The sequence below is a fragment of the Nematostella vectensis genome, chromosome 12 (genome assembly GCF_932526225.1).
Source record: "Nematostella vectensis chromosome 12, jaNemVect1.1, whole genome shotgun sequence".
In the NCBI taxonomy this organism is placed as follows: domain Eukaryota; kingdom Metazoa; phylum Cnidaria; class Anthozoa; order Actiniaria; family Edwardsiidae; genus Nematostella; species Nematostella vectensis.
Window position 1 is genome coordinate 14,706,869 of NC_064045.1, and position 17,891 is coordinate 14,724,759.

The 17,891-nt window shown below is 38.0% G+C and overlaps 3 protein-coding genes and 1 long non-coding RNA gene across 9 annotated transcripts in view; 1 reads left to right on the forward strand and 3 right to left on the reverse strand.

Annotated features, from left to right (window-relative positions):
* Positions 1 to 10,667, reverse strand: part of LOC5520192 (protein CLEC16A) — a 24,016-nt gene extending 13,349 nt beyond the window's left edge. For 2 of the 4 annotated variants that reach the window (XM_048719963.1, XM_048719961.1), the window contains exons 1-11: positions 10,477 to 10,667; positions 9,261 to 9,389; positions 8,780 to 8,913; positions 7,243 to 7,310; positions 6,616 to 6,696; positions 5,929 to 6,034; positions 2,597 to 2,720; positions 2,094 to 2,280; positions 1,569 to 1,616; positions 1,060 to 1,176; positions 653 to 767 (exon numbers count right to left, since the gene is read on the reverse strand). In XM_048719963.1, coding sequence (XP_048575920.1) covers positions 653 to 767; positions 1,060 to 1,176; positions 1,569 to 1,616; positions 2,094 to 2,280; positions 2,597 to 2,720; positions 5,929 to 6,034; positions 6,616 to 6,696; positions 7,243 to 7,310; positions 8,780 to 8,913; positions 9,261 to 9,389; positions 10,477 to 10,553 — 1,186 coding nt within the window. In that variant the 5' untranslated portion in view covers positions 10,554 to 10,667. Of the gene's footprint in view, positions 1 to 574; positions 768 to 1,059; positions 1,177 to 1,568; positions 1,617 to 2,093; positions 2,281 to 2,596; positions 2,721 to 5,928; positions 6,035 to 6,615; positions 6,697 to 7,242; positions 7,311 to 8,779; positions 8,914 to 9,260; positions 9,390 to 10,476 lie in introns of all 4 variants that reach the window. The other 2 variants (XM_048719962.1, XM_048719960.1) reach the window with 1 other exon arrangement.
* Positions 3,322 to 4,398, reverse strand: LOC116603655. Its single transcript, XR_004290719.2, has 2 exons — positions 3,420 to 4,398; positions 3,322 to 3,388 (listed from the first exon to the last, which is right to left on the reverse strand). It is a non-coding gene; the product is annotated as an uncharacterized LOC116603655 (long non-coding RNA).
* LOC5520276 (mediator of RNA polymerase II transcription subunit 11) lies at positions 4,453 to 15,092 on the forward strand. 3 transcript variants are annotated; one of them, XM_048719968.1, is made up of 5 exons: positions 10,706 to 10,856; positions 12,541 to 12,654; positions 13,032 to 13,124; positions 13,789 to 13,842; positions 14,064 to 15,092. In XM_048719968.1, the coding sequence occupies exons 1-4, from the start codon at positions 10,809 to 10,811 to the stop codon at positions 13,804 to 13,806; spliced, it is 273 nt and encodes a 90-aa protein (XP_048575925.1). In that variant the 5' UTR covers positions 10,706 to 10,808; the 3' UTR covers positions 13,807 to 13,842; positions 14,064 to 15,092. The 3 variants fall into 3 exon arrangements, with proteins under 3 accessions (XP_048575924.1, XP_048575925.1, XP_001640033.2); XM_048719967.1 differs by lacking the exons at positions 10,706 to 10,856; positions 13,789 to 13,842 and adding an exon at positions 4,453 to 4,539; XM_001639983.3 differs by lacking the exon at positions 13,789 to 13,842.
* A 106-nt stretch (positions 15,093 to 15,198) lies between these two features.
* LOC5520193 (60S ribosomal protein L38) lies at positions 15,199 to 17,633 on the reverse strand. Its single transcript, XM_001640067.3, has 5 exons — positions 17,553 to 17,633; positions 17,299 to 17,337; positions 17,094 to 17,154; positions 15,627 to 15,749; positions 15,199 to 15,259 (listed from the first exon to the last, which is right to left on the reverse strand). Exons 1-5 carry the CDS (start codon positions 17,598 to 17,600, stop codon positions 15,234 to 15,236), a joined length of 297 nt encoding a protein of 98 aa, XP_001640117.2. The 5' UTR covers positions 17,601 to 17,633; the 3' UTR covers positions 15,199 to 15,233.
* Between the last annotated feature and the right edge of the window lie 258 nt (positions 17,634 to 17,891).

Sequence of the window (17,891 nt, forward strand, 5' to 3'; positions counted from 1 at the left end):
TTTTTTTTTTACGAAAAATAGAGGTAAGAAACCTAAAAGAACACATCAGCTGTGCACTTAAATGTTTTGTCTTTCAAAATTTAGCCAAATTATGCGTTTTTATGTGGAAATTTGTGGATTACGCGGAGAAAGCCAAATTACGCACTTCCGCACAAGCGCATAATTCCAGAAGCCCTGCCTAAAACATAGTGTACACTGGCCACATAGCAACATTAGGACATGTGATGGTGTGCACTGTTTTATGTTTTTATATGTTCCAGTTTGAAACAATATAACATTGACAGAAGACATGGACATAAGGAAGATTGTGAAATGAATGAATTTTGATAATGATGATGAGATAAAGATTTAGATGAGGATGAAGATAGGGAGGACAGATAAACATGGTGTTAATCGTGGTTGGGTTATGTTCCAGATGGAAAGTGGAGCACATTTGCATTTATTATTAGCATTAGCCGGATTCACATGTAAGGTGCAAGCATGGTTTAAACAAAACAAAATACTAATTACTGTTAGGAGTGAGATTGTTTGTGACGAGTTCATTAGATTCATTAGTCTACTCATTACCACGCACCTTTTACATAGAACTTAGAATTAGCCACATGCATGGATCTGTGCCTGTCACGTGACAACGAGAGCATTGATGCCTTGCCTAGAAACATGTAGCCCTCAGTGTTCACTCCTCTTGCCACAAGGGATTCCTCAAGGGTCTGTTCTGGGCCCTGGAAGGTCCTAATGCTGGCTACAGAGTTGGATTTTGACCCAGCCTTCAACACAAAAGCGTGCATCAGCTAGTGATCAACATTAAATAAAACCAAAAGTAAAATAGGGTTTATTGGAGAGATACTGTTTATTAAATGTTTATCAGCCACCAAATATACAATTGTTCTCTCTTCCATGCAAAATCAAACCTTCAAAAATTTCAGATTGTATGTAATGTGATGCTAATGTAATTGCACCAGTTATAAATTAGATGAAGTTAGAGAAAACTTCTAATCTAATCTTAATCTGAAAGATGTGGTCAGTCACCACAGACAGGACAATTAGAAAGTCACTGACCTTCTTGAGAGGCAGAGGGGATGCCTCGGGAGTGTCCCCTAGGTCCACTTCGTCACCATTTAGAATAATATCCACAAGACTGGAGACCAGGGGAGGGTACGACATGATCAGCATGATCTGACAGAGAAGAACAAAGTTACAATTCAGTCTGTTTTTACTACCTTATGACCCAGTGCACCAGCATTCTTGGGTATCACAGGGACGAATCCACAATCTTGGGTATCACAGGGACGGATCCACGATCTTGGGTATCACAGGGACGGATCCAGGATCTTGGGTATCACAGGGACGGATCCACGACCTTGGGTATCACAGGGACAGACCTACGCTCTTAGGTATCACAGGGACTGGGCGGGGGGGGGGGGGGGGGGGGGGGGGTTCATATGAAGGTAGGAAAAACTGTTTGTGTTTCCTCAAAGGATTTTAGTAACATCAGAGTCCTCTCCAAAGGGGCCCCCTACATCCCCAGCATAGGCATCAGATAAAAACATTTTTAAGAAATCACATACTTGTGACAAGAGAAAGAGAGATACGAGGCTGCTTATCCTTGGAGTATCCTGGAAGAAGAGAAAGTCACTGTCAGCGAGATTATAAACCCTACAGAAAAGATCTAGGCCATTCTATGAATACAGTGGTACAGTGGTATTTGCCGACGGTCCCCTCTTGACCAGGGACTACATGTACAGATGCAGTATCAGTTAGAGAAAACCTGGCCAGCATCTGGTCTCCTCTTGACCAGGGAATACTCGTACAGAGGTATCAGCTAGTACGTACCTGGCCCACATCTGGTCTAATCTTGACCAGGGAATACTCGTACAGAGGTATCAGCTAGTACGTACCTGGCCCACATCTGGTCTAATCTTGACCAGGGAATACTCGTACAGAGGTATCAGCTAGTAAGTACCTGGCCCACATCTGGTCTCCTCTTGACCAGGGAATACTCGTACAGAGGTATCAGCTAGTACGTACCTGGCCCACATCTGGTCTACTCGTGACCAGGGAATACTCAGACAGAGGTATCAGCTAGTACGTACCTGGCCAGCATCTGGTCTCCTCTTGACCAGGGAGTACACGTACAATGGTATTAGCAGCCGGTCAAGGAGGTGCTCAGTCAGGATACAGCTGAGGTCCTGGATGTCCAGGCTTAGTATGTCGTGCAGGTAGTGCAGGTGATCAAGGTGGTCTGCGACAATGTCTTTCAGGTTGTTGCATCTTAGGTGACTGGGGGAACAAATGATTGCATCAGGATTTTATTGACAGGGAGCCTGATAAAACTCCAATACAACAGATGGCTAGAGACCCCCCTAACACAAACAACCTTCTAGTCCCCTAGTGAGTAATTATCATAAATCAAACTCCCCATTAACTTGAACTGCTTTTCATCCTTCTTGGAGAGGGCTCTAAATAACAGGGCTGCATGGTTGGGCCAATTTCATGGCAACTGATCCCTTTTGCTTGCTTTTGGCTGGCTGTTCATAACACTATTTTATTTGCACTAATGCATCAAAATCACTTATCACTTCTGGTATCTACTTACTCCGCCTCTTTCTGAGCACAATTATCCAGTTCTATTGCATGGTTCCCAATAAACCAGACAAGATTCCAGAAATAAGGATCAGCAGTCTTGTCTCTAATGAAGTTTAGCATGTTCTGGTCTCCAACTGGGAACAAAACAACAGGCAATCAGCACCAAACTTAAATGGAATTTGAAATGATGTACCTTTTTTACATTTTTTTACCATTTTAACATTTTCCCTACTCTAGCAGTCCAGTAGTAAGACAGATCGCATTGTTATCCCTATCTGTCCACAATCAATAAAGTCATCTTGCTTGAAAAGCAAAGCTTATCACTGGCTATGTGCACGATGTTGATACTTAACGACGGAGTAGTGACCCTACTCGAATAAATTAACGCATATTTTGCCGAATGTTGCTCTTCACTATGAAATAATTAGCTCCAAGGGTGTTATAATGTTTAATGTTTATGTTGTGGTTGGAAATTTATTTTGGTTGGAATTTTTACCAACCAGTTGGAAATTTTTCAACTAGTTAGAAATTTTACAACCAGTTGGAAATTCTCCAACCAGTGCAAAATCTGGAAGACCTCAAATGTACCAGGCATTCTTTTTTGATAAGTACGTTGGGGTTAGGGTTAGGGAATGGTTGGGTAAGACTTTGTTAAAATAAACTTCAAGTATCTTTTGGTTAGGGTTAGGGTATGGTTGGGTAAGACTTTGTTAAAATAAACTTTACGTTACAAAACTGTGTAGAAGATATTTTTATTTAATTAATTGATTTGGGCGCATTTCAATGCGTCATAGATGTTGGCCTTGCAAGCAACCTCCTTCCTGTCACTTGACCATACCTTCCCGTTGGCATAGGACCATTTCTTCCGTTTTATAGTATTTTCGTCGGCAGACGACAGAACTATTGGATCATCACTAATGCGCTCCTTTTTTTGCTTTAAAAATTGTTTTGCTTTTTCATACAAACCATCTTCAATGTAAAAATTGATTTCTGATTTTTTACTTTTTGGAGCTTCAATTCCGTAATCTTTTCTAGGAATAAAGCGCGGTCAACACACGGCACAACTTCCTCCGCCATGATGATGTTTCGTTCAATGACAAACTCACTGTTTTTATACCTTTTCTTTGTCGAAAATCCCATTATTTCTGAACATGAACATGAGAGTTGAATAGCATTCTTTATTCGTACAATACGCAATCTGGCTTTTAGTACAATGTAACTTTCCTCGTTCTAGTAATGACTTTTAGAACAATTGATATGGAGAACTAATTACTATCATATTTTCCGAGTAATGACCTTTAGCACAATCGAAATGTCTAATTAATTAAAAACATTTTCTATAGGTTCTTGTTCCAGCGGTACATTTCATAAACATCGGCTTCTTCAAAGAGAGAATGTTACACAAAATCGAGTAATTACGATGCCACGAAGAGGACAAAAAATAATTATTCAAGAGAAATAAAAGAACACTATTATTGCTCTAATTATTGTGCAGTCTTACATGTCAGTCATTCAATACCCGCTTTCGCACCTATCTTGAGTTACGTTCGAAAAAAGTGCGTAATTTTAGACTCCTCCGAAGCCGCCAGGTCCGAGTCACGCAAAGCTTTTGCGTACGCAATTTTAGAATACGAAACAAATCTATTTAAGCCCTATACAGGTTCTGGCATGTTTTCAAACGTTGTAAATTCATTGTAATGGCAGCACAGTTAGTCTTTTGTGATATTTTTTGCTTTTTATCCACAAAAGTTTGCAATACGCTCGTAAAAAGATTTGAAGTCTCTGTTTTACGTTAATACGCATGCGTGCATTTATAACAAGCGTGACGTAAGGCGCATGAATATTACAATAAAGCAAGATTTAATCGCTCATCTTTCGTCACAAGCCTTAGTGGTCAAGTGGTAAGGGCTACTGACTTCGGAGCGAAAGGTTGAGGGTTCGAATCACGGTAAGGTAAGAAAAAATGTAAATTAGACACAGGTAACTCACTTAGTAGGGTAATGAATAAATAGATAAGTAAGAGTGGAGAAAGTAGAGTGGTGGGAGAGGAGCGAGAGAGGGAGAGGAGAGCAGGTGTAGGGGAGTGGTGTTCTTTGTTCTTTTAATACCCCCCTAAAAATCCAAGCCCCTGTTTTATTAATGAGCCCCCAAAAATATAATCCCTTTTAGAATGACAGATAACCACAATTTGAAAAATTTCCACTGGTTTGAAAATTTTCAGCTGGTTGTAAAATTACCAACCAGTTGAAAAATTTTCAACTAGTTGAGAAAAATTTCCAACTAAGAGAAATTTCCAACCACAACATTTACAAGGAAAAAGATTTGAGCTTAAACATATTCAAAGCAAGAGTAAGAAATTGAATTTTGTCGGCCTAATTGTGATTATGACGCAACAATGGCGTAACATTTGCAAAGTGTCGAAACAAACCAGGGCGATAATTTTTTTCTTGCTCCGCTTCATCGAGAATCTTACATGTTTCTAAAATCAACATTAGTTGCTCTTTCCATTGCTGTGTTACCCATTGCTGTAGGATGATCGATAAGGAAGCAATCGATAAATGCATAACGACCACATGTCCCCCCACGAGAGCACTCAAAGTTTGGATGTCAATATAGTCTATATTAAAACTTGTTAACGTCAAGACTTACCAACCCAGGGATTCAACATGAGATGATATATCCAAATCCGCTTAACATTCTTTGGGAATTCTGCTATAATTAATCTAAAACTTTCGCAACCGTTTTGACAGTGAGTAAATGCGCGTTTCACTATCAAACTCTTAGAAGCTATTGTACTGTTTTTCTTGAGCTCTTGTGATTCTTCTTGTCCTCTATTTAATGAATATCGAGACACGGTTGGATCGTATGCTAGCCTGAGTTAACTTAACATCAACATCGTTCGAAACACACGATTTAGACGGCTGGACCGTGCAAGGTCTTGTTTAGAGCGTACACGCACCGGGTTTTTAAGAATGGTTGGACTGTGCAAGGTTTAGTTTAAGAGCTTTGAAAGAAGTGTGCACGCACCGGGCTATTCAAATTATCGAACCGTGCACAGTTTTTATTTAAGGCTTGGAAGAAGCGTGTACGCATCTAAAACCAACCGTGCACAGTACTTCGGTTGGAATACGAGAACCGTGCTCGGACCGGGTACCTGCTTCAAACCCGGCCCATAGTGCGCTTCAATACGCATGTTACATGGTTGGGTACCAACATCGTGCACGTAGCCCACTGAGTTATAGAAAATTCTCAATTCTCACACAATTCTTGAGACAACAGCTAAATTATCATAATATCCACCCCATAACTTGATATCTTTTTTCAATTTTTCAGAGTTCTTACCTTTGTAAACATTGAGTGTTAATGTACGTACAGCAATCCTGACCATACTTTCTGAGTGGTTAAAGAACTTGATTGCCTCTGTGTACAGTGGGAAATCATTCTTGCGCTGCATATTAAACACGCAAACATTAAATCTAATGTAACACCGCAGATATGCTGTACTTAGGTCTTATGTACTGCTGATATCACATTGCTGAAGAAAACTTAAGATAAAAGACAAATCTGAGGTTTAGATTTTGACTGGTTAACAAAGAAGTAAAAGTGACTTTTGAGATCAATAGGTTGCCCGATGCAGCGAGGCGTGGACACAACACACTTTTGCTGTCGAAAGGCGATTATTCTATTATAAAGAAATTGCAATATTTTTTTTTCAAATACTTGCACACCCCACAGCACCTATCAGGGCCGTAGCAGGCCTTGAAATATGGGGGGAGGGGGGGGCACAAAACAGAAACATTAAGAAAATGTTGGGTGCAAAGCCACACCCCTACTGGTCATTTCCTTATAACTTTTTAACATATTGGGGGGCACGTGCCCCCAGTGCCCCACCCCCTGCTACGGCCCTGCCTATGTACTGTGTTACATGCTGTAAGGGTTGTATTTTGATACAGATATTAAGTGGGATTAAAGGAATCTTAATCCCACTTAAAATTACCGTGATTTTCCAAGTGCATCTCAACTACAAACCTCATTGAAGAAGAAATGTATGGTCTGTGTGTTAAGCTTCAGTGAGAGAGTCTTCAAGAATGAGATATAATATGCCAGCACCTGCAACCATTACTTCTATCAGTAATGTTAAATGTTGATTTATAGTTTTTATGTTTATAATAATTATGCTAAAAAATACCTGTGATTGAATTACCTATTTTCAGTACATCATATCAAATGCTCTAGAATCATTCTCTCAGTCTGAATGTTTTAGCTTCTTTCAGTACATTATATCAAATGCTTTAGAATCATTTTCTTAGTTTGAATGTATATACCTTCAGTACATCATAGTGTTTTCAGTTTGTATTCAGTACATCATTTAGTGTTATCAGTTTGTATTCAGTACATCATAGTGTTACCAGTTAGTGTTATGAGTTTGTATTCAGTACATCATCTTGTTATCAGTTAGTGTTATCAGTTTGTATTCACTACATCAAGTGTTATCAGTTTGTATTCACTACATCATAGTGTTACCAGTTAGTGTTATCAGTTTGTATTCAGTACATCATCTTGTTATCAGTTAGTGTTATAAGTTTGTATTCAGTACATCATAGTGTTATCAGTTTGTATTCAGTACATCATCTTATTATCAGTTTGTATTTTTACCTCTTCATCAGAGAAGTCAAATTTGTGGATAATTATTGAGTTAACATGGTTGTTGGAAAGAAGGTAATCTGAAAATAAAAAGTGGTCACATCAGAAATGCAGAAATGTAGGGTGCCATCCATACTGTCCCCCCCCCACTACCAAGCATATGACCACACCCTAGTGAACACCGCAAAGCAGGGTTGGAAGCTACACAAAGTGGTACCAATAAGTCTCAAGTAGTCTAAAGGGCCATCAATAATACCCCATTACCACACAAGTAGTCCAAAGGGCCATCCATAATACACAATTACCACACAAGTAGTCTAAATATATACTCATAATACTTAGTGATGACTCATTAGGGGTGTTTTTGAACAAGATACTGAGCGTATGTAATGACTTGTCGTGCCTGTGACAACAGCCCCCATCCCCCTTTATGGCCACACCCACCCCTCTGTCGCAAGAGCTGTCAGGCATATTTGACAGGTGTACCCACACATAGCCTGCGTAGCAAGCATTTCTGTGGAGTTTTGAACGAAGAATGTGGCCGCACGGAGAATGGGGAGAGACAACACTTGCAAGCACAAACCTTGACAAGCATGTATAATTCGAAACAGCTGTCAATCTTAGTTCCCCCAAAGCCTCCCTCCGACCTCATTTTGGGTTCATTGCAGGGTTTGCAGATTGTAGATGGGCAAAATGTAAATTGTTTTTCTTCAAACTAAAAATTACATAGTTTGCAAATGTGACCTTTGGCATCACTGAAGAGTGGTTTAGGTTGTCATGTTTTGTTTATAAAAGACAATTTTGAAGCGAACACACACATGCAGAGTTTACTAAGCGATCTCAACATCATTCTATCAGGGCTTCTGGAATTATGCGGAAAAAACTCCAAATTACGCGGGATTCTTTGCTAATTTATGCGGAAAATCAATCATTACGTGCTAAATTATGCGGGATTTTGCAATACATTTTTCTTTAAAAATCAAAATTTTGTGGGATTTTTTACTGAATTACGCGCTATTTTACACAGAATATCAAATGTTACGCCCAAACTATATTTTGCACCGAAGGAAAGCACAAAATAACTTGAAAAGGCTATTTTTTTGCGTGAAAATATCTTAGGCGAGTTTTCATTGGCTCCTAGCCACCAGCCAATTAAAAAAGGTATTTTATTATTAGTCCTAGGCCTTCGCAGTTTAGCAAAGAATGCCTAGTCATTTTATTTGTTTTTTGAAATTCAGTTCAAAATATCGCACTCTTACGAAGAACAGCTCTCTTTTTTTTACGAGAAATAGAGGTAAGCACCCTAAAAGAACACATCAGCTGTGCAATTAAATGTTTTGTCTTTCAAAATTTAGCCAAATTACGCGGGATTACGCGGAAAATTGTAGATTACATGGATTACGCGGAAAAAGCCAAATTACGCGCTTACGCACCTCCCCTCCCTCTTCTTTTTTTGCGCTTGCCCCATTTTTCGCGTGGCCATATTCCTTGCTCGCTCTCTATTCCTGCTGAAACACTACAGAAACGCTTGCTATGCAGGCTAACTCACACAGCGATGTCTCATTGCGGATGTTTTCAAACAAGATACTGAGCGTCTGTAATAACTGAGTGCAGATCTGGTTGTTGGAGCGCTGGTTCATCATCTTGTGGAAATACATCAACATGTTCTTCTCCAGAAAAAAACTGAAAAAATAGCAAAGAATCAGTCAAAACAATATATCAAACAAAGTAATCTAGACAATGTAGAATGGAGACTTATATAAAACCATAAAGAAAGTCATTTTTATATGTTTACTATAACAGCAATGGTCTGTTGGTCACTCTGCTGAAACATCAGTAGAATCACTCTGTTTTCAGAACCTCCAAAAAAAAAAAAATGCCAAATCTGTGTTGATCTCTTTTTATTACTGAGCTCATCAGTGACACAACTACCATCTGTAAGATTTTGCCTCACACAAAAAAAGCTGGGACTTAAACACTCAGGCTATTTTTGCATGGTACATATAGTAATTGCTAGATTAATAGCTTACTCAAACACTCTGCTGTCATTCTGGTCCCCCCAGATAAGGATCTCTGCAATGGATCTCAGGGTCTCTACCAGGAGACCCCTGTTGGTCTCATTGATGGTGGAGTTCTTGTTCAACACATAATGGAGGTACCTTGGGTAGATTGACAATTAATATCATAGTGATGATAAAGGCACCAAACAATATATGATTTAATTATAGACATTTAAACTTCATCAATAAAGTGGGATTTAAGACTATAAGCAGCACACCCTCAAAATCACCTTTGATTATTATGGGTTTTCGCCAAAAAAAAGGACATTACTAAACCAAACTAACATCTAAATTTCAGAGAGGGAAGAAAATCAAGTGCGCAGTGGATTTTTGAATGGGCAACAGCCAACCCTTATAAAAATATAGTATTTGAGTCAATTTCTGCAGATGTCAATTTCGTGTTGTCATTTGCATCAGAGATAAATTATTCACAACAAATAAATTAGAAGCTTTAATTGTACCATGGATGGTTTCAAAAGCAGCCAAATTTAGAAATGTTATATTAGACTTAGTCTTTGCTGTTTCTGATGACTAAACCTTGAAATATTATAAAAGTTCTAAACCATAGCATATTATTGATACAGAAATAAACATCAATAATTAGACTAAAATGTGAAATATAAGTAACATGTTTGATTATTTGGAAACAGGTTTTTTGTATATATCCAGGCATTACTATTTAATCTTCCACATGCCTGTATGTTTAAAACGTAACCACACTTATTTCTAATGAAAAACCACAAAGATTCCCAGCCAAACCAAGATATTTTCAGCGCTACATGTACAGTACATACCAGCTATTCAGGAAATAATTAGTTTTAAGACACAAATGGAAAACGTTCTTAAGTTTTGATGTACGATCTCGCCCTCCTAGCCCAAATAACAAACTAACAAACAACTTATATATTACATACATTTGATGGTAGAGAAAATTTAAAAAAATATTCCCATATTAAATCGCTTTGAGCACCGGAATATAGCATATTTTTCGAAAGAATTCAGAAGAAACGAAAAAAAAAAAAAAACAAAGAGAAAATTGGGGAGCAGTCGGGGGTTATTAAACGTAGAGATCATTTACTGCCTTGATTAAATCTGTTTGGCGACTGATATGGCTAGCTGTGTATGTCAACGACACGTCCAGCTATGCATCGGGTACAAAAACGCGTACAAAATAACGTGAAATTACCTCAATTGCTCCAAGGAATGAGCTTTTTTCGGTCTCCATAGCACGTCAGATATCCAGTTCCTCTGACGCTGGAACATCGTGCAAATATGGTAATATTTTCAAGGGATAAAATCGACTAGGAATCCCATATTTTGCAAGAATGATCGATCGACCGCCATATTTGTTTCCGGATTAGCCACGTCACGTGATGGAGCCCTCGGTCAGTAGTGGTCAGTGGGCTCGCCCTCTAGGCCCAGGAATACTCGGTATTTGCATTCAAGATGGCGGACGGCGAGGAACAAATAATGATCTGACAAAGACAAAACGAGATTTAATTTTGAATTGCGGCCACGATGGCTCACTCTAGAGACCGTTTAAAGCAACTTGAAGAAATAGAGAAGGTTCGTATATGATTCCACTTGCATTCTACAGTAAAATCTATCTAACGGTATGACAAGGGGCTAAATGATTGGATTACAGTCTGACCTCTCCTGGCTTGTTCAAGTGACCGCTTACTAAAGGTTTTCTTATTTTAGCCCAAAATGTACGAAAAGGCACGAGCTTTGCATTTATCCCTTCAAAAGCAGTCTGTAAAGATCATATGATCAATTGATGCATCTATGTTTAAAATCCATATAACCTTTCAGAGTTGAAGAAAAAAGTTGGTTCGTATGGACCCTATAAAACACGCGTTCGCGCGATTTATGCAAATCTGTAATATTGAGGTATTTTGGTCAACCTTCCAAAAAAAAGCCTGTAAACTGAAAGACCTGGGTCCAGTCATTTCTGACGTAGATCAAGATGTCAACCACATTACATGAGAAAACATATGTACGCGGTAAACCGGTTCCCATCTTCATATCTTCTTAGTTATTGCTGAAGGACTTTGACCGTCATCTTTATATCCCAACCTGGTAGTCAAATACAAATCTGCAAAATTTAGCAGATATTTTTTTGACTTTGAATTGTTTTTGCATTGTGCGAGCGCGCTGCATTCGCAATCAAGAATGGTGACATTCTCACGAGCGCGCGCTGTTTTTGAAACCTACAAAAAAACAATAGTTTCTTTCTGTTTTCGCATACAATTCTCTTGATTCTCCTTTCGCGCTGCCAGGAAAATTTTCAAAGATCTGTAGAAAATTCAAATTTCAATCAAATTCAATTCCCTTTTCAGAATTTGAAAGTCTGTCTTTGCTTCGTTTTGGCTAGATTGATAAGTGAAAGGTTTTAAGAACTTTAATAATGGCCGAGCTCTAAATGGAACTGACATGAGCTACAGCTAAGCAAACGCTTAACAGAAGTAAAATGCAATTAAAGTTGGCAAACAGGACCATCTACAGTGTATTGCCCCAATTATGGACGGTTTTTGCATTCAGCACCATATCTTTTTAGCAATAAAAAGAACACTGTTGAGATTTTTCCAGTAACAAGAATGGACCATAACCTAATAAAAGTTTAGGGCGCCAAAACTTCAGGAAGGATTTTCGTAAATTCTCCCATATATTTACAATGCTTATAAAATTTATTCTATTGTAAAAGTATTTTACAATGCTTCATTCCCACCAAAAAGTTGGTATTTTTCTTAACTCTAATTTACCAGAAGGACTGGTTTATGTTAAGCATTAAATTCACTGCACCGTTAACTTTCAAACTATGCGAACAAAAGTTTGACTCAGATTTAAATAAACTTGAATTTTCCCGCTGGTAATAACACCAACTATGTAATTACTACAGCATACGTGAGTATGAGAGTTTAGTTATTTTGAACAAGCTTCCGATGCAAACTGTCTGGAATTGTGTACTGTCGGTAATTGAAAGACCATATGAAAGACCTGACTACTAAATGAGGTTTACAGTTTATATGAGAAAGAACATTTTGGAATTTAGTTGTGGGGGGGGGGGGGGGGGGTCAACTGTATTTTTGACAATTTTATGATTGGTGAGACTTCAAATCAATATTGTTACATCAAGTATGTCTTTATAGAGCATTCCTTGTAAATTTCATTGCTGCTAGGACAAGAAAAGAAGTAAATGATGCTGATGTTATTATTGATGCTGATGATACAATCTGTTGTCTTTGTTTAGGATATTGTGAAAGTGATGCAAAGTGCTGGTGAGACCATAGCTGAGCTATCGAATGAGAACCCGTCTGAGGACATGGTTAACATGAAGGCAACAGAGTTTGTCAAATCCCTTGAGGTTATTGTTATCATTTTTTTTTTGTAATGAATTACTTGTTTAAAAATTAATCTGTTTTTGTAGCAATCCTCATAAATGTGAATATTGATTATTGTTCTATCAACCATCACATGGTGAAAGACAATGTAGTAAAGAGTGTAAACTTTAGTCCTAAGCATATAAAAATCTACTGTTTGCAATCTTACTTTAGTATTTGCTTCGATCGTAAAGTAGTATTTATCACAATTGATTAGGTTATTGGGGCTCAATGGTCCTTCTTTAACAAACCTTTGAAATGATTAAAAATTCAAGCAAGTTTCATTTCTGGCTGGATTTATCCTTCATTTGCGTTTGATATACTTGATACTGAACCAGCGCTTTCCAATTGTTATTCACAGGGGGTAGAGAAAGGTCTTACTGAACAGATAAACTACTTGACACAAGTTGCTACAGGGCAACCCCACGAGGGCTCAACTTATGGGGTGGATAAGGTGGGATCATAAATACTTGACCTTAAACGTGAAACTGTGGTATAAAAGGAACGTGCCCAGGGCACCTACACCTTCAGTTGTCGCTCAGCCATCAAGCTGTCAAGACATATCGGATTTTCTTATCGAAATTGAATATTTGGTTTCATATAAACTAGCAAAGATAGAAAGAAACATTATGTTGAGAAAGATCAAGTTATTAGGTATTGGACTTCACAGTTTTATTATGAAATTTTGTGTCTATCGCTCTGCCTAACGGTTAGTCCGCCATGTTGGTTTTGATTTCAAACTTCTCGAGGTGTGAGAAGGGGGCGTCCCTATCCCTTTTATAGCATGGTTTCGCGTCGAACTAGTTAAATGTTGTATACTGTAATCTGCAAGGGCTCTAAATATACAGTACATTGGCTAAGGTGAGGAGGTAGGATCACTTAAAGAGCCCTTGTCAGCCACACCTTTATTTCTAGTTAATATTGGAAGGCACATGATGTGTTAAAATCTAAAAATAACCCACAGGCTTACCAACCTCTCAGTCAGTCTCCAGTCAATCCCAGTTGCTAGCTCGAATATTTTCACGATTAATCACCTCCTGTAATTGTCCTATAATTCTTATATCTTAGAATAAAGGTCACAATAAACTCTCATTTCTTTGTGATGTGTATTTATTCAGAATAAGCGGTATTTCTAACGTTTGAGGAGTTGAGGGATTCCGCATTAATGAGAGGTTGGTAAGCCTGTGAATAACCATTTAAAAACCAAGTAATTATTCTATTTACCAAGTTCAATAAAAAAATATTGCATTGGCTTCCGCAAATCAGCTGATTGAAAAGGCTTTTTTTCACATTTGGTACTTTGTTATGAAGACAGGATGGTGGCTATTTAATCCCAAGCTCTTAGACCCTAGCTGTTTGACATGTAAGCGAATAATCTTTTTCTGAATTTCAGGACTTTGAACTGGCAACCAGTCGGACTGCTATCGTTAAAGAACAGCTTCAAGAAGTACAGAAGATACTCAAGAACCCTACTGTTGCAAAGACATAGCTCGTATTTATTCAGTCAAACCAGACAAATATTCCACTGAAGAAATTTGTATATAAAAAAAGAAGCCATAAGAAGCTGACTAAGGACACATATACTGTACAAGCCTCAACAGTTTGAGACAAATTTTATGCGCAAACCAGCGTGTACCATCCTTTATAACATTATAAAAGCCAAGGTTTTTAATTGAGACAATTCGAGAACAGATTAGTGGTGCATGAGAACCGTGACGAGAATTTTCTGCTTCCAGATGCTTTCTACTTTTTGATCTAACAGGCTCGTGTTTATTCAGTCAAACCAGACAAATATTCAATTGAAAAGATTTGTATATAAAAAAAGAAGCCATAAGAAGCTGATGATAAAAGAAGGATTTCTTAAGCTTGCAAGTGTTTTCATAGTTTTGAATTCTAATATGCCTGATGTGGCTGGACAGACTAAGGACACATATACTGTACAAGCCTCAACAGTTCTAGACAAATTTTAAGCGCAAACCAGCGTGTACCATCCTTTAACATTATAAAAGCCAAGGTTTTTAATTGAGACAATTCGAGAACAGATTAGTGGTGCATGAGAACCGTGACAAGAATTTTCTGCTACCAGATGCTTTCTACTTTTTGACCCAACAGGGACTGGGAAACAGACCTTCAGCCTTTGCAACCAAGGGTATTTAAGGAACAGGAACTTACGAACCTGATTATTATTTCTATTTTTTTATTGGCCAAGAGTCATAAAACAATGGTATCATTTGAGGTTCCATAAGTTCTCCACGACCCAAGCAAATGAGGTAAACAGGATATTTATTATACAGTGAGACTTTTTCCTAGCAGCAATTGCTGCCTTAGTTCTGAGTGGGCTGTACTGGAATGTATGCCAGCTAATAAACAAATGAGAATGTTTGTAGCATTGTAACTGTATAATAAACATACTTATTTATCATTCACTTTGTTTTTTTTTGTAAAGCCTCACAAATCAATGTCAAAGCATTTGTTATGCTTGCCTTGACCTTGATTATTTCTGAAAACACAATAACTGCTAAGACAAGTTCAAATATTATACACATTTATTGTTCCAGAGTTCTCATTTGAGTTCCTTCACAGCAAGACCTGGAATGAAAAAAAAAAGAACACTTAAGTTAAATGTACAACGAATTGATGGGAGAGAACAATCGCTATTGGGGGGGGGGGGGATGTACTACGAGCAGCAAAATGTTACAATTTCTGTGGAAACATTGCTGCAAAAATGAGTTCAACTTGCAACAACAAAAATGGCTGGAAATTAGAATATCACAGGCAAATTCATGAAAACTGTTTACGAGCTTGTTCGTCTGGAAGCGAGGGTCTCACTTATTTTTGTATTCTTAGCATCTCTGCCAAAAGGACACAGTGGAATTCAGAACTGGACTATTAAAGATAAAAAAAAAAAACCTAGCAAGTAGACAAAACCCCACCAAGGAGATGGCACAGTGCGCACCTGGAGGCAGAGATTGCTTCAGCTTGTCGGCCTTCTCTTTGTCTTGGATGACGAGCGTGTAGAGGTAACGACTGCATCGCACCTTGAACTTTACACTCTCCTTGGTTTTCTTGATCTTGACAGCTGCAACAGGGAATTTGACGCTAAGATCACAGATTCTACCAGGCATGCAATAAAGGTGTCTGGATAAAGTGGTCCCAAATTAACTTGCATGGAGTGTAATGTAGCTTATTCTTCTTTATTTTTGCATATCTCAGCACATTTTGCAAGTCTAAAATTTTGTGATCGCTGAGAAAAATCGGTTTGCAGGGACTTAATTTCGTAGGTTCAAGTGACCTTATTTTTGTTTTTACAATAAAATACAGTACAGTAATATGGATATATAATATGTTATTGCTCTCTCGATCCATTATTGAGTATGTTAGATATGCTCCGTGCGCTCTAGCACTCGCTTTGCAAAATACGACTTCCTTCCCCATGTGGCAAATTCTATTGCCAACTACGCTCGCCAAGGTGGCGAATTCCCGTTTCCACTCGTATATTTTTTAATAATGATCTTTCATCTCAAAATCTTATTTCTAATACTTCAAGATAACGTACAGATATAAATCGAAAATCGGAAAAACACAGGCCGAAGAATGCTCTATTATGCTACTTCCAGGTAGCATAATATTTTCACGAAGAGGATAATCTTTGACAATCTCCAGTTACTATTGCTTACCATCTTTTAAAAAAAGGATCGGCATACTTCGCGAGATTTTCCGATTTGGGTGCAAAATCATTTTCAATTTCGCAAAAATGTCAAAAAAGAGTTTTTCCGAGAATTTGATTAAACATAACAACAAAACAAAACTGTAGAGATCATATTGTGCTGGATGATATTTTCTAAGACATTTACATTCACCCAAGCTGTGAGACAAAAGAACCATAAGTTCTTAATCGTCTTTTCTTTGTTGTCATTTAAAAAAATAAACAAGGGAAACAAAACGGAAATGTTTTGAATGTTGCTATGTTAAAGTTCGTAGGAATAGGATTTCACTGTCACGAAATCAAAGAGACCAATAAGGTATTTTGATTAAAATGTTCCCTATAGCTTCTCGGTTGTGGCTAAATCCCCATCAGTGATCCTAACGCACATGGAGCATATGTCCTCTCTAAAAGATCTTCATAGAACCTTAACAGTAGCATGCAACAAATTTTGTAGAGCAAGACATGAAAATGCTTATCAAAAAAATGTTTATCGTCACATGATTTTGGGCAAGCTACAGTTTTTTGGGGGTAGCTAGCCTAAGAAACATGTCACCTGCTAACTGTCACATACTACAAGTCTCCTAGCTTAGCCAGAACTTTACAATCAATCAATAATTGTATTTATGCACTATTTGAGGGAGTTGAGCAACACGAACTTGGGCTTGGTGGTGCAGGCTCCGTTGTGCAAGCTGATTTAATGTGTCACACTTAACTTACATTTGGCATCTTTTCTCCTTGCTGTGATAAGGAAATCCTTGATCTCATGGATCTGTTTCGGCTAAAGATGATAACAAATCACAACATTAAACTCCCGAACACCTTGATATAGTCAGATAATACGAATCACCATGTATCATTTGACTACTACAACCAAAGCCATTCTGGCCTATTTCACAAACTATTGAATTAAAATGTTTCGTACCATTGTGTATGTCTTGAGATCCTGAAGAAAGCACCAAACCTACAGAAAATCGACAAAATAATAAATCATATCGTCAAAAACATTTCACATGCGCAAGAATAAGACTCCTTAACAAAAGAAATTATAATCATTTTACGAAAAAATATATATCATTGTAAACAGGGAGAGCTTTTCTTTGCATTTATTGAGTTAGCAGCTATAGCAAAAGTAAGATGGCCAGGATTTAGAAGGATTTTTAGAACCAAGGTTCTCACCTTCTCAAGTCTCAAAGATGGCGACGAAAAGAGAAAGCTACAACGCATGCGCTGAGCCTTGTGCGGTCAGCGGCTATTCTAAAATTATAAAGAAGATGGCGGACAAACCAAGAGGTCAAAATATCAACTTTGAGATTTCTTGTTTTTTTTTCTCTCTATTCCTAACCTTATCATTATCGTTCCTATTATAGGCGGTGTTAGGAAAAGACCACCGAGAAAAGACGTGAAGAAGAAAAATGACGTTTACGTTAACCGTAGATCTGACTTCGCGGGACAACTCGAACGATGCCAAAAACTTCTCGATTCAAGGTTGGCATGTGTTTTTTTTTCTGTTTGTTT

What these genes read in the sequence shown, in the direction of transcription:
- LOC5520276 (XM_001639983.3), top strand. Translation starts at nt 10,809, where the DNA reads ATGGCTCACTCTAGAGACCGTTTAAAGCAACTTGAAGAAATAGAGAAG. An exon ending in AGTTTGTCAAATCCCTTGAG is followed by an intron (nt 12,655 to 13,031) that starts GTTATTGTTATC and finishes TGTTATTCACAG; the next exon opens with GGGGTAGAGAAAGGTCTTAC. An exon ending in CAACTTATGGGGTGGATAAG is followed by an intron (nt 13,125 to 14,063) that starts GTGGGATCATAA and finishes TCTGAATTTCAG; the next exon opens with GACTTTGAACTGGCAACCAG.
- LOC5520193 (XM_001640067.3), bottom strand. Translation starts at nt 17,600, where the DNA reads ATGCGTTGTAGCTTTCTCTTTTCGTCGCCATCTTTGAGACTTGAGAAG. An exon ending in CATCTTTGAGACTTGAGAAG is followed by an intron (nt 17,338 to 17,552) that starts GTGAGAACCTTG and finishes GATTTTCTGTAG; the next exon opens with GTTTGGTGCTTTCTTCAGGA. An exon ending in ATCTCAAGACATACACAATG is followed by an intron (nt 17,155 to 17,298) that starts GTACGAAACATT and finishes TATCATCTTTAG; the next exon opens with CCGAAACAGATCCATGAGAT.